A 14625-nucleotide genomic window follows, 5' to 3' on the forward strand; every position below is an offset into this window, starting at 1 on the left:
GGAAGTCTGACTCAGATATCTGCAGGCTTCATCGGAGCCCCAGAAATATTGGCCATTGCCCCAGAGGCTAACTAGACGACAATAGCCGATCTGTACCGAGATTGGTTTAAGGATAATTTACAATACTGATATTGAAATGACTTTTTATCTGTTAATTTAAGTTGTTTGGTGGTTCTCCAGCTTGCTCCCAACTTCTAATATGGTGGAACCTTTTGGGAGAGGATCATAGACATTCATAAATATCATGGCTGCATCATCAAAAAGACTGAAAAATCAAGCCACTGTGGGATCCTTTCCATAGTAGTAGCCATCTTACAGCTGCTCAGCTCAGCTGTTTTTTCATGTGTGAATACAATAGTCATTGGCATATGTTTGTTGCAAATTTCCCCGCTGTGGGACTAATAAAGGATTATCTTATCTTATCTTATCTTATGTTTGTAATTATAACACAATGACACTGTTGTGGGAGATCATTGTTATACAGACTAAATAAAAGGGGGCCTAACCAGTGGTTCCGTTTTAATTTTGTTCTGAAGGCTGAACCCGCGCTCTGCTGCAATACTGGAGACTGGACTTACCAATCATGTCAAATTGACAGACGGCCTAAAGATTTTAGGCATTGTTAAAAGTTCAGTCAATGAAAATTATTGGGTTAAGGCAACCTCTGGGCCTAACATTGATCCCTGAGGTACACCCATTGTGCACATCATGTTACTGGACAGTACATTTCAGTGAAACATACTGGGGCACATGCTCAGAGACAGTGTTTCTTGGCTTTCCTCACCTTTTTTTTTTCTTCTTTTTTTTTTTTTTTTTTTTTTTTTACATTCCCTTCTCCGTCTTGTCAGATATGTTGTGTGAATATCAGATAACAATTCCATAAAAATGAATCCAGTGAGAAGTAACCCACACAGAGGGGGGAGAAAGGGGGTGAAGTTGCGTGCATAGAGTGAGAGAGAGAGAAAGAGGGAATTACTAACCATCAGAGACTTCTGCGAGGGCATCCAAGGAAGAGTATTGTTAGAGTGATCACTAATGAGGTGTGTGTGTGTGTGTGTGTGTGTGTGTGTGTGTGTGTGTGTGTGTGTGTGTGTGTGTGTGTGTGTGTGTGTGTGTGTGTGTGTGTGTGTGTGTGTGTGTGTGTGTGTGTGTGTGTGTGTGTGTGTGTGTGTGTGTGTAGGTGCACCTGTGTGTGTGTAATTAGCGACTGGGAGCCAATGAGTGGAGGATAAGAGCAGGTTTTAAGGACGGCTGGAGGACACATGGCAAGGTAGAGGAGTATTGTCCTCTGGAGATGACAGGGAAATGTGTTTGTTTGGAGGGAGGGGGGGCACTCAGGAAGTAAGTCATATTACAGTACTGTATAAGACATGTCCCCTGACTCCCCCTGTGGCCACAAAATCTCCAAAGAGTTCAGAGCAACCTGATGTTGGTGTTGCTAATGACAAACTCCATAATAGCTACTTTACGTTAAACAAGGCCCCGCAAACCCAGTCAGAGCATGTTCCATCAAGATGGTTTGAAGATGGTGACTTCCTTCATTTTAAAAGCACTTGTGTGATCCAATAAAGAGAAGTTCAATAGTTTCTCACAGAGATTATACGTAACTTTAATGATTGTAGCTGCAGATTCGCCAAGGTAAATGGAAGATATAAAGGGCTTGGATAGGAATTAGAGGTTCTGAAACCTTTGTAATTACAATCGTGCAGGACACTTGTATCACATGTATGGATTCAAGAATGTAACCAGAGTGAGTAATATGAAAAATAACTTGCAAAAGTACAATTATAAAACAGTCCATCTAGGTCTAAATAAATTAGTGTGTAGTCACTTTATTCCCTTTGGTTTCTATCGTTTTAATTTCCATTATGGTGTTGCATTTTTTGTTTAAAATCTGCAACATGAAACCATATCTTTAGGTCAATAATACTAACTAAATCTGTAAAAAGGATGGATGTTTGCGTGCAGAATATGAAGAAAGAATAATTAAAGTATTAAGTAAAAAGAAAAAAGTTTTAACAACTACATAAATACATAAAATGAAACACTTAAATGGAAACATACAAACACACACACATGGGCGGAGAAGGTTTGTTAGTGTCAGTCCAGGTGGTAAATGGGGCCATGTGGTTTCAGGGGGGCCTATAACATTACTCTCCATCAACTCTGCCATAGGTGGGATCATCAGACAGGTGTGTGCTAGGCCTGACTTCCCCCCCCCCCCCCCCTACTCTCTTTTTACACACAAACACCCCTCCCCCTCCGGGCCGGCCTCCTTCACCTGATGGCCTGGGTGCTGAGTCTGAGGAGTAAGTGTATGTATTGTTTGTGTGTGTGTGTGTGTGTGTGTGTGTGTGTGTGTGTGTGTGTGTGTGTGTGTGTGTGTGTGTGTGTGTGTGTGTGTGTGTGTGTGTGTGTGTGTGTGTGTGTCTTGGTTGTTCCAGGCACAATGAAGAGAGAGGGTCTGTCAGTGGCCACCTGTTGGCCAGCTGTCAGGGTCCCATTTCAGGGTCGCCTTTCCCTGCAGACACCACAGCAGCTACATATATCCATCCATCCATCCATCCATCCATCCATCTATTTACCACGATCCATCCTTTGCCAGAACCCCTCTTTTCTTTTTAGTTTAGTCTTCGCCTGCAATTGACATGGGAAACATCTTCCAAAAAAAAAAAATCCAACCATCTGTTAAAAGATGACATGAGGAGAACGAGGAAGAGGGGGTGGTTGGTGGAGTATCCGTGGGCTATCTAAGTGCGTCTCGTTTGATGCCGCTCAATGGCTCGTAGATACCATCCTCTTCATGTCACATTAACATCTCTATAGGAGCTGTGATGGAGAGTCGTGGGGTGCGGTGGGGATGTGGAAAGGGGATTGGAAAAAGAACAAATGATGAAGGAGTGATGGAAATTGGGAGGCATGACATGGACGGGAGGAGGAGGTGGTGGAGGATGTGACAGGATGGAGTAAGATTGGAGAAGGGACAAGTGTGTGTGTGTGTGGGGGGGGGGGGGGCTGTTGGAAGGTGGGAGTAGAGGGAAGAGATAATTTCCTATGAGGAGTCTGCAGGGGATGGGGGTGGCTGCGAGTGGGGGAGGGGGGTCTAATGGCTCTCGGGTGCTGCCTCTATTAGGCCGAGCACCCACTGGATGTCGGAATAAGAAGTCCTGAGATGATTTGTCAGGGTCTGTATGTTGGCAGGGTCATTAATTTGTCACTATTAACTGCTCCGCCAGCTTTATTGGGTGACAAAAAAAGAGGAAGGGCGACAGAGAATATTAGATCACATAGTGCTGTTTGTGTAATCTATGACATATAGATCTTGCTTAACGCTGCTATGATTGATATTTCTATTATAACAATGTATCAAATGGTAATGCAGGGTCAGCCAAAGGTACAAACCCACAGAGGATTATCACCAGCTGCAGTTTTCACTCTTAGCTGTGCAGAGCATTGAAGAACAAAAAAAAACCCACTGCACACTACCTGCTCAGCACTAAACAGCAGACAGACACAGTTAACAACCAGCGTCCGATCCGTTCTGCTCATGTGCAGGAGCGCCTGGCATGAAGACCAGCCCATACTCTGCCATTTATTGGCTACAGCCTCGTAAGCGCGAACGTTCACCTAGCTATGATGCTAACCGGTGCGTCTACCCAGACAGGCCCAGGAGGAGCGACTGAGCCAAGACAGCTCACGTTTTACGCTTGGAGCTGGTGGAGACCAAACTCGGAGCTAACAGAGAGTGATTATTATAATATATAATATGCATGCCTGGGCAACAAGTGATAGCTAACTTGCTTGACTGCAGGGGCTTGCATGTGTGTGGTGTCCACAACTCTGCTACTGCCAGCCCTTCTTTCTAAATAGACATTGCTTGTCATAATGTTATTTATATTTAATTTGGACAGCAAATGGTTAAGAAGCATGTGCTCATTTGTAAATAATAATTATCGACAATTAAAAACTGGTGCTCCAATAATGTATGGAGCTGTGCAAGCCCCAACACTGTGCAAATATTTCAGAATAAAAGCGTTATGTTAACAAATGAAAGGATTCTGTCCACAGAAAAAAACTTTTTATAAAAGGCTTTTATTTCTAAATGGAAACAGGAAGTGTTGAGGAATAAATACAAATAATTACATTTTCAAGTCTGTGACAAAATCTACAGATTTAGACATTGAAACTGTAGTAATGTTACGAGTATGATGTGAATAAACATTCCTGACCAGTTTTGCTGTGAGCGACGTGGTAAACAGAAGAAAAAGGGGAGACCCAGTATTGCCAGACTGGGCTGGGAAAAATAGCGTTGGGCTTGTAGAGGAAATTTGGGATGCATTTGTCAACGTTTTTTGCAGACATTTTGTCAATATTACCAACTCTAATTTTACACTCAAAAATCCCATACAAAATTCAGTTAACTTCATTGTGTCCACTAACTCATTTTATCAACTCATTTGATTTGAGAAATATCTTGTGGGTGGATAAGAGAGGACCTTCCTTGACGTCGTTGTCATCATTAACGTGGGAATTTGTATATTCGGTTGTCTGATTGCCCCGTGGGTGCTTTACTCTTTTCATCTAAAATGTTATCTTTGGTTATTTGGTTTCATATGCCAATGATGTGTTTTCTATTAGGCATGTAATGGTTTTACAGTTTTTCACATGTTTCTGGCAAGGTAATGATTTTTGTAGAATTAGGATAGTTTTGAGTTGTGATTAGGATGGAAACTGTCCATCTGATCTGGCAACACTGGTTATATCTTGAATCTCTAGAAGAGTCTGGTGTTGGCTAATGTATTTATGGTGACCCAAGGACATGCAGTGTCCAAGTTGGCAATTTGGACACGCAACACATTCGGTATTAATAAACTTTGAATAAAAAAGCAATAGCCCTCAGTGCAGCAGTAGGGGAGGGGCTTCAGGGCTCTGCAGGACTGAATCGAACACGTTGTCCGCAGCAGGCCCTTACAGGACAACGGCTGAATGACTACAGTTCACGTTTGCTGCTGGATGCCATATATACTAATGTTACACCAAAAATATTCTTCACTTCCTTGAAGTCAACAAGCAACTAGCTATTCTCAACAACAATGTAATGCTAGTATGTCAGTTTATTCAATACTGTACTAATTCAACATACAATGTTACTGGTAAAATGGGGAAAATTGGGCTGTTACAGCAGAGATAGATTGATACTACTAGGGTTGTTGATCCTCTCATTGAACTTTCAGAAAGAAAGTCAATAAGTATATTTCCCACAATGTCAAACTTTTTCTTAAAAAAGTCCAATTGTTTCTCTTTTCGATTTGTCAGCTCTGTCAGTAAAATGTCAGCACAGGCTATCCACTCTACAGCACACACCAATAACAAGACTTCATAAAAAAGGTCACCGCAAAGAAATTCCCTCTGCCCTCAAATAACCTCATGCCCAAAATGTCAAATAGTTTGACAATCAATAACACTGGCTAGCTGTGGCAAAGGACTCCATCACTCTCTCTCTCTTTCTATGTCTGTGTGAGGAGAAAGAAAAGGAAAACCTGCATCACTGTTGCAGTGTTTCTACCTACTGTATTATTAATAAATATTTTGAGTGTGTGGCCTGTGACCTCGCTGTGTGAAATAAGGGGGCAAGTATGGCCTTTGAAGACATTATTACAAAATTTAAATCAACTTTATGCAGAACTACATGCAAATAGATTAAGCTCTGCTGTTGTATTTTGTATGCAGATCAGTATTGTCTGTGTTTGTGCTCTCAGAGCTCCTCTCTAAACACAAGTACCGACTTATCTAGACTCAATTACAGACAAGACTTAATGAATGCCAGAGCAATCATGTGTCATGAACGGCGGTGCAGCACACAGGGAGCACCGACAAGAGTTCTGCACGCTAATAAACCCTCCTGCTTGAATTAATGACATTCAGATCCCAGAGAACAGCAGAGCAATGTTGCAGTAATTCAAGCTTTATGCCCAAAGCAGCAGTCCTGTTGTACCCTGTTACCAGGTCCAACCTGTGGGTTATTGGTCTTGGGTTGCCATCTAGTGGGCAACCACGAAACACAACAACAGGCCTGATTCCTTTTCTTAAGTCTTTGTTTGAACTGAGTCCTCAGGTCATATAAGAGACACATGGCCAGATTGACATTTACAATTATGTAGGAGGACTTGACACACAGTTTGCATGTTAAATGGTGGTACTTGGTACTGCTATCAACAGGGCATTACAAATGCTACAGCAGAGTAAGTCTAAATTAAGACAAAAAGAAGAAAGAAGTAGAAAAAGCTTGCAACCACAGTTCTCCATATAGGTGAAAATACAAATTATTTTAAAAGCAAGGCAGGAAACAAAACCCTTTGTTATTGTTCTCACTAACAACAAGCTGTTGAATAATATCACAAGACACGGTTATGCCCCGGCCTGCTCTTTCACTAAACCTAGCTAAAGGAAACCCTTTTTGCTTTATTGACAAAAGAATAAAAGTCACAAATTAAGCTACTGCCCTCTGAAAACATCATTGTGCATAATCACACATTACCTGACCAGTTTAAGCAGGACATATGTTTTCAGTGATATATATTTTTGCAGATAGTTTAAAGAGGACATTGTTTTACTTTGAAGGTGAGCATCAACATCATGTAGTCTTATACTTTAAAAGGACACACATGTACAAATGTTCCTTAATAAAGACAGCGGCTGCATGAAGGCCCAGGCCTGGAGAAGTGTTTGTTTTTGTTTGAGTAATTTAACCATTCCAACAAGCCAAGTCATGTCAATGTCGTGGCTGTCAGTCTGGTGGTCGGTGTGAGCTGTCTGTCGCAGTATGCAGGTGTGTTTCTTTAGAGAGTTATCTTTACTATAACTACCGTTGGTAAAACTACGGAGCCCGGGAGGCGACACGGACGTCATCCTATAAAAACGCACGTTTTAACGCGGCCACCTGCCGTGTGAATTTCGATGCGCGTCTTTTAACGCTGTTACGGTACCGGTGCTTCCTCATTTGACATGGTTGTCATTCTAAAAAAGGACTCAATTGAACATTTCAGAAAACCTCCTAAGGATTGTTATGAGAAGTAAAATTATTTTATAATATTAAATGTTATAAAGCAATTTGAGCAGAATTCCCCAATGCAGTATTGACCTGTTGCAGGTCTAACAGGGATTAAAGGGACAGGTCAACCCAAAATCAAAAATACATATTTTTCCTCTTAAACATAAAGTTATTTATCAATCTAGGTTGTTTTGGTGTGAGTTGTCGAGTGTTGGTCTGTCTGCCTTCCCTCCAATATAATGGAACTAAATGTCACTAGGCTTGTGAATCTCAAATCAACAGCAATGTCACTTCTCAGAAATAGTGACCAGGTTAGTAAAGACCTTGTTGTGAGCAGTTTCATGTATAAACTGTTTTTTCCAGCCTCTCGTCCATGTGTAGTTATGTAGAAAGAAATGAAGTCCTTACATTAAACAATAAGGTGTGTGGATTATCTCGATTAACCAGGTCATGTTACTTGTAAAGAGACATTGCTGTTGAGTTCACATGTATTTTTTTTGGTGCTTTGAGCAACAGAAGCCCATTGCCATTTAGTTCCATTAGATTGGAGACAAGGCAGACATCTCTATGGCCAATATCTCCAACACTCCGCAACCAATAACTGGCCAAAAAAGCCATACAAAAAAAAAAAGTTATAATGACTGGTGATGATCTGATGTCACCTCCTGCGTTACCCACAGCAGCAGCATCGCCTGCTGGCATCCAAGTGTAAACTGCGTAAGCTGCTGGCCTCCAAATGTCCAAAGCAGCAGCAGGTCCTGTAGACTCCCAGGTGTTGTCCCTGCTTCCTGATGCTCTGTAGGGATCCAACATGGAAGATAAATATAGACCCTCAAAACTCAATTCTGAGCTCCAGTGGCGCAATCGGTCAGCGCGCGGTACTTATAAGACAGTAACCTGCAGAGCAATGCCGAGGTTGTGAGTTCGAGCCTCACCTGGAGCACAAGAGTTTAGCTTTCTGGACTATATCAGCACAGTCATGGGAAAAAAGGCCTGAACACTGTATCTTGTTGTGTTTATTGTCAGGTAGCTAAAACGCCACCACCTTGAATGAAAACACCAAATTCAAATGAGTTATTTACAGATGTAACACAGGGTGAGTATAAAAAAACCAATAATCCATTTGTGATTTAAGTGCTTTAAAGGCTGTGGCGGAAACTCAAGTTTCCAGTGTGGTGTGCCAATTAAGCCGCCAAATACTAGTAAACACATACGTATATTAGTTTGTCAGATTGTGTGATGCAGTTTCTACAGAGGTTGAGGAGCACGACCCAAAACATCAGAAACTGCTCACACAAACTGATACATGGCACAAACAGACATCATGTGTGTCAATAAGGCACCCTTTATAGTAATAGTTTCTTGGCGAGTTTGAAATCCAAGCACATCCAGTAAATGGACAAAACAGTTTGGGCATCAGTAAAAAAAAGTACAAAAACAGAAATCCTCCGCTCATCCATTGCAGCTGTGTCAGGTTGTATTGTTCCTTTTGGCCACTAGGCGGTGCTGTTAATTCCATTTCTCACCACAGAAGAGAGGTAAATAATTTGGCAGGAAATAAATTGTCTTTGTAGCTCTCTTCCAGTGTGACTGGTCATTGATTAGCCAGCTAGAGATCAATGACATAAAACCAATAGTTAGTCCTTTTCAGTCTGTTTTACATTGATAGTTTTGTTCCCATGCTTGTGAATAAATGCCTGAAGGCTTTCATGCATAACCTTTGTTCATGATGGGTCCGTTGCACCATAAAAAAAAAACCTCCACATATTATCCTGATATAATGCTTATTATTCCATGAGAAGTTTTACAAGTTGCACTGCAGCTCAAAATCCGACCTTCAACGTCATTAACATCCAGCATTTTAGAGATGTGGTGACGTCAGTGCACCTCCAGACACAGTCCAGCTGGCATTTAACTCTGTGGGCTGATGTTCAGAGGAGGTGAGCATTCAGGTCGTACTTTTCGCAGAACTTGTCCGTGATCGGAATGCAGGTCAGGAACTCGCACCAGTCGCACGTCACGGGGTAGACGTAGAAGAGGACGGCCAGGGCGGAGAGCAGACCGAGGAAGACCAGCAGGAAGACGCAGATCTGGACCCGCTTCCTGTACATGTCGGTTTGCCCAAAGCTGAAGAGAAGAAACCTGAGTTATTTCGTCTCATAATGGAGTTTAAAGTCCTATAAAAACCATCAGATTAGATTCACCTTCATTGTCACTGCAAGTATATATGAACCGAGACGACAAAATGTAGTCATAATAACTGAGATTGGTAAACTGAGGGTGGTAAACTCATCTAACCCGTCCAATCTGATGTGCAATATTAACAATCATTCTGTCCCTTTATATAATATAACTATATATATATATAGTTATTGCTGTTTTTTAAAGTTTTTTTTGTACCTATTTATTATAGTTTACTGTGTGTTTACTTTTTTTATTGTACTTTTTGTTTTTATCCTGTTTTCTACTTATGTTTCTTATCTGTTTGTTTGCACTATCCACTCTGCTGCGGTAATCCTTCAAATTTCTCCGAAGTGGGACTAATAAAGGATTATCTCATTTTATCCAGGACTTGAACTCAGAACCTTTAAAACCTCAGGCAAGACTCATACAGGTAGACCAATGGTGCTCATGGCTCTTTAAAGATGATGTAATAGAGAACGGTTCATATAGCAACACCTAACTTAAAAAAGAAAAACTGAAGTCAGCAGGAAACAGCTAGCCAAAGAAGGGGAAAACACTTTTGAGATATAGAGGTGTAGGTAGACAGTTTTTTTCCTTCTTTGAACAGAGCCAAGCTAGCTGTTTAACCGGCTGCAGGCTCCAGCTTCATATATCGTACAAATATAAGATGGGCATCAATCTCCCCGACTAACTCTTTGAGATCACAAATGGATTGAGCGACACACATCCATCTGTTCATCTACCTGATGTATGGCAGGAAGGCGAAGGACAGGAAGAATCCCGACACAAAACCGCAGATGTGGGCAAAGTTGTCAATCCACGGAAGAAAACCAAAGGAGAAGAAGAAGACAGAGATGGCCAGCAGCTTGGCGAAAGCTCGCCATGGTCGCTCGAGGATCGGCCAGCTCTGAAACAGCTCCACAAACAGGCAGGCCAGGATGCCGAACTGGCTGCCTGCAGGACCCACCTGAGACAGAGGAAACAGGTCATTTACAAAATACTTTTTTGGTCTTAAATGCAGCATCTTTTTGACATTAGGCTGTGAGGGTGACACTGTACCTCCGCTCTGTAGGGAAGGAAGATGGCTGAGGCCAGATTGCCAGTGATGCCGCTGAGCATGTAGATGATGGAGATCCTCAGCCAGCCAGCCAGCTTCTCTATGTCCCTCAGCACCGTCATCTGGAAAAACACTGACACCAGGCAGTGCAGGATCCTACAGACACAGAGGAGACAGACCGCATCTTACAATTCACTGTTTTAACTGATGAAGCAGTTCCATTTTTCACTGTTAAGAGCATCTGTCTTAGTGTTGCTTTGAATACTGAGGCCTATTGTGATATGTGCAAAAAAAAAAAAAAAAAAAAAAGAACAGTTAATTCACCCAGCATGAAGAAAGAGAGACAGCCAGAGTCGGGAGAACTGGTCTGGAATATCCGGGTTGAGAAAAGGCAACAAACCGCACACGTCATCCATGCAGGCCACCTGGAAGAGAGCGTGAAAAGAACAGTCAGGACTTAAAGTGCCATCTAAAATCCTTTCAAATCATCTGCATTTCAGGCTCCAGTGGCGCAATCGGTCAGCGCGCGGTACTTATAAGACAGTAACCTGCAGAGCAATGCCGAGGTTGTGAGTTCGAGCCTCACCTGGAGCAGTTGTTTTAAATAAAAATGTCTGAAAGCATGTGAGAAATCCCTTTAAATAGTGTTTGACATTTAAAAGCATTTACCAATAGCTATATAGATATAGAAGCTGTTGTAGAAAAAAGCAGGATATAAAGTCAACATCTGTTGGTCCTACCTGTGAGCAGAGGGTAGCCTCCTCGTGGAAGTAGCCTTGCATGAAGTCACAGTACTCTCTTGAAGTTATTTCACATCTACAACACGGAACATTAGCATTATCAGAAATCATTAGCAGGAAAAAATTACCAACTATCAGGATTTTAAAATTAAATGAATACATATTTGTTTTAATGTTTAATTAAATGTGATCCAATGTCCAGTGTTTTCACCCTGGTGACATAAAAACTGTTGATCCTGCAATGAAATTAGACTTTCTATTCACAGTGTTCTCATTTCATATTCTTCTGCAGTTAATATGATATAGTTAGTTAAAAAGGTCCAATATACTTACGATTTTCTATATAATTTAAGAGAGCTATGAGTCGATTAGCGATGCTGTTTTTAAGGAGCAGCTCATCCCAAATATTTAACATTTAATCATGAAATAGTCCAACTTGAAGATAGTTCATATTGCCACATATGCACCAGCTTTAATACCAGTAATTTAGAAAATCTATGCTAGTGGTACTCCTGTGGTGTTTGTTGATGTTGTTCCTTACCGTCCTTTGGTTCCGATGCAGCAGGGCCGGCCTGTGATGGTGCAGTCAATGTGGGGGAGGTTGGTGTGATTCCCAGAGTTGTACTGTGTACAGACCTACAGATCATAAGCACAGGAAACATTAAATCTAGCCGTCTAGTCGTCATGTGTACGTGGAAGAAGGGGCTGCATTCAGACCTTAGGGTGTGAAACTTACAGAAGACTTTTACTCTCTTTTGCTCTTAAAACAATGGCTAACAAGGAAATTATAAACTGCTTGAACTGTTAAAATGTGAATGAACTCACTGGCCACTTGGTGATGTCATTAGCCCACTGATGAGGTGAAACTGAGGCTGGCTCCAGACAAATTCTACAAAATCGAAAGCACTGTTTGTTATGAATTAACAAACAGTGAACATTCCCGTCTTGACTGAGCACCAACAAAACAGTCCACATGTGGAGTAAAATAATGTCTGTTCTGTATTTACATTACAGCCAGCTGGTGCTCTTGCCTTAATAATGACCCCTGCAATAGTGGTAACTAAATGTGTACTCCGTTAACACACAAGGATCATTAAGGCTTTTGAAAAAGTTACCTGGGGTCCTGATGGCAGACTGCCCCATGTTGGCGTAGTGTTCCATTCAGATATGGAGCACTGGGGTGCTGAGGCCACTTCACGAACACTGCCAGGGTGCTCTGCAGTAGAGGACGGACGGACAGACGGAGGGAGAGAAATCATTGTTAACACCAGAGACCATCTTGTGAAGGGATCACAGAAGCTGTGACGCCATATCGGACCAGGGGTGTAAAGGCAAGGACTAAGGGCCCCTTTCCCATGTTCTACCCCCCTATTTCCACCGCCCTTGCTCGGATCACACCCATCTTCTAACTTGACCTTAATTTTGATGTCACCTAAACACCTGTAAAGTTTTGTGACGCCTAATTTGGCCAGGGGCTTAAAATAAGGCTATAAAGCATGGGGGCAACAGACTAATATAAACACAGCTGGCTCAAACGAAGAAAACAAAACTAGCGTTGCTCTCGTGGCTTGTAATTATTCTGATGTTCTGTATTCATTTTGCTCGTGCAATGATAAGTACAACTAAATGGCGCAAAAAAAAAGCTCCTGAAAGGTGTTCCATGTAGGACTTCTATTCAATAGATCTCTGAATCAATCTCTAAATCAACATGTATATCTTATATCCAGTACATGTGATAAACACTTCACACCAGAAGGGTACTGTCTCCAATATAATATGAGTAAAAATGGCCATGTTGGTTTCACTGACCGAACACTCCTCTTGTAAAGTCTGCAGGCAGCCGGAGCGGTCGTTCCTCACGCAGCAGCCCGACTCCCTCTCCCTTGCTCTCTTCTCCTGGATCAGTTTCTGGATCTCTTGGTCTTGACGCATACACGGGGAAAACTTGGCTCCCAGGTGGATCAGCGACTCCTGCAGGACAGCGGGTGGGGGGATGACACATTACAGCCCAGTGAGGTTGTGGATCTAGACCACTGGTTCCCAACCTTTATTTGTCTGAACTACTCCTACAGCCTCATATGGGCTCAAATAATCCTTTATCGACACCAGCTGATATGTTCCAAATGTGTTCATGAGAAGTGATTTTAAACTGCATGTTATTCAACACTCTTTATTATATAGAAGATGATGTGGTTACAATCATTTTTATCTAATTGTATAGTGAATGTTAAGAACGGTTTGGTAAAGTTTTGCATTAGTTCTACAACCACTTGAAATTACATTGCTTACACTTGGTACTACAGTACTAACACTCAACCATTACATTTAGCGATTTAAACTATTACCATTAATATAGCTATCTTTATTAACCATTTATTCAGAATTTCACTCAATATTCAGTTTTTTCAGATTAGTTGAGCTACTCTGCAATGTTCCCAAGTAACCTTTGAAACTGCATAAAGCACCCCTGGGTAAGTACAGATCACCCCTGGGTAAGTATCACAGATCTAAACAACTTGAGCTTAATACACTGGAGCTTTTCCCATGTTGACCACCACACTTAAGAGCTGAGTAAAGCACAATCAGAAATAGAAGATAAACATACTTACTGAGCTTGGACCCACCCAGAAGTTTTGTTGTTGCACAAACTTAACGTTTTCATAAACTCCTTTGTTCCTCAACACCTCAAAAAAAGAAGAAGATAAAAATCAGTACTGTATTTTCATACATTTCCAGTGGAAATTCAAGACATTCATTCAGACAGTATACTGATCTAATCATTATAAACGCTCTAAAATATACTTACAGAGTCCACAGTTTCATGTTGTGAAAAGCCAAAAGGGGCAATGCCGTAGATGGTGATAGCCAGAATGGTGATGAGCAAATGGACACATGTGATCCAGTAAGTGAAAAAAGGCCTAGGGAGGACAGGTGGACAATTCAGGTTCTCCATTATCTGGGACATTGGCAACAACTTTGTTTTATTTCACATCAGGGGACAGTCATCCTCTCACCTGTGATCGTCCATGTCCTCAATCTGCCTTTTGACAAAGCTGTCAATGCGTTTGCGGTACGTCCGGTTTGTGAGCCGGCCGACAATGCCGAGCCCATACGGCCTCTTCTCTCTGGCAAACAGCTTCTTAACAGGAACCACGATCCTTTGTCCCCGCTGCTGATGGCTGTTGACGCTCACCACTTCCTGTTTAAGACGCACCTTCGGTTGGACCAGAGAGATGTCTTTTGCCTTTCGCCATCCCCTCTCTAAGGGCCTGGATTGAGGAAAAGGGAAGAGTTGAGAGTTTGTCTCCCCTGCAACATGTCAGAGGTTAATGTGTGCATGTAAATAAAACTGTAAGAACATAAACCCACAGCATGAGGTGACTCCTCTCCAGTTCGTTCTTATCCAGCGCGCTGCCTGTGAGCTCGCTCTCATCCAGATGTTTGAGGTCGGCCTCCGATGGAGTCTCGAAGACTTCGTCTGCATAGCTGGACAACTCATCCTGCAGGCCTTCCTGCAAAGATAACATTTAAAGCTGAGTGTGCAATGGGTCCTGATATGGCAACAATACATACAAAGAGAATATATATTGTGT

The 14625-nt window shown here is 41.9% G+C and overlaps 1 protein-coding gene and 2 non-coding genes across 7 annotated transcripts in view; 2 read left to right on the plus strand and 1 right to left on the minus strand.

Annotated features, from left to right (window-relative positions):
* Window positions 1-7900: 7900 nt before the first annotated feature.
* On the plus strand, window positions 7901-7994 carry trnai-uau (transfer RNA isoleucine (anticodon UAU)). The gene is made up of 2 exons: window positions 7901-7938; window positions 7959-7994. It is a non-coding gene; the product is annotated as a tRNA-Ile (tRNA).
* Window positions 7995-7997: 3 nt separating this feature from the next.
* rhbdf1b (rhomboid 5 homolog 1b (Drosophila)) overlaps window positions 7998-14625 on the minus strand; it is a 39213-nt gene continuing 32585 nt past the window's right edge. For 2 of the 5 annotated variants that reach the window (XM_054598587.1, XM_054598588.1), the window contains exons 7-19: window positions 14402-14544; window positions 14047-14301; window positions 13839-13950; window positions 13642-13716; window positions 12842-13003; window positions 12148-12248; window positions 11858-11921; window positions 11574-11668; window positions 11033-11108; window positions 10617-10717; window positions 10295-10448; window positions 9979-10202; window positions 7998-9178 (exon numbers count right to left, since the gene is read on the minus strand). In XM_054598587.1, coding sequence (XP_054454562.1) covers window positions 8983-9178; window positions 9979-10202; window positions 10295-10448; window positions 10617-10717; window positions 11033-11108; window positions 11574-11668; window positions 11858-11921; window positions 12148-12248; window positions 12842-13003; window positions 13642-13716; window positions 13839-13950; window positions 14047-14301; window positions 14402-14544 — 1758 coding nt within the window. In that variant the 3' untranslated portion in view covers window positions 7998-8982. The remainder of the gene's footprint in view (window positions 9179-9978; window positions 10203-10294; window positions 10449-10616; window positions 10718-11032; window positions 11109-11573; window positions 11669-11857; window positions 11922-12147; window positions 12249-12841; window positions 13004-13641; window positions 13717-13838; window positions 13951-14046; window positions 14302-14401; window positions 14545-14625) is intronic. The other 3 variants (XM_054598589.1, XM_054598590.1, XM_054598591.1) reach the window with 3 other exon arrangements.
* On the plus strand, window positions 10793-10886 carry trnai-uau (transfer RNA isoleucine (anticodon UAU)). Its single transcript has 2 exons — window positions 10793-10830; window positions 10851-10886. It is a non-coding gene; the product is annotated as a tRNA-Ile (tRNA).

The sequence above is a fragment of the Anoplopoma fimbria genome, chromosome 5 (genome assembly GCF_027596085.1).
Source record: "Anoplopoma fimbria isolate UVic2021 breed Golden Eagle Sablefish chromosome 5, Afim_UVic_2022, whole genome shotgun sequence".
NCBI lineage: Eukaryota > Metazoa > Chordata > Actinopteri > Perciformes > Anoplopomatidae > Anoplopoma > Anoplopoma fimbria.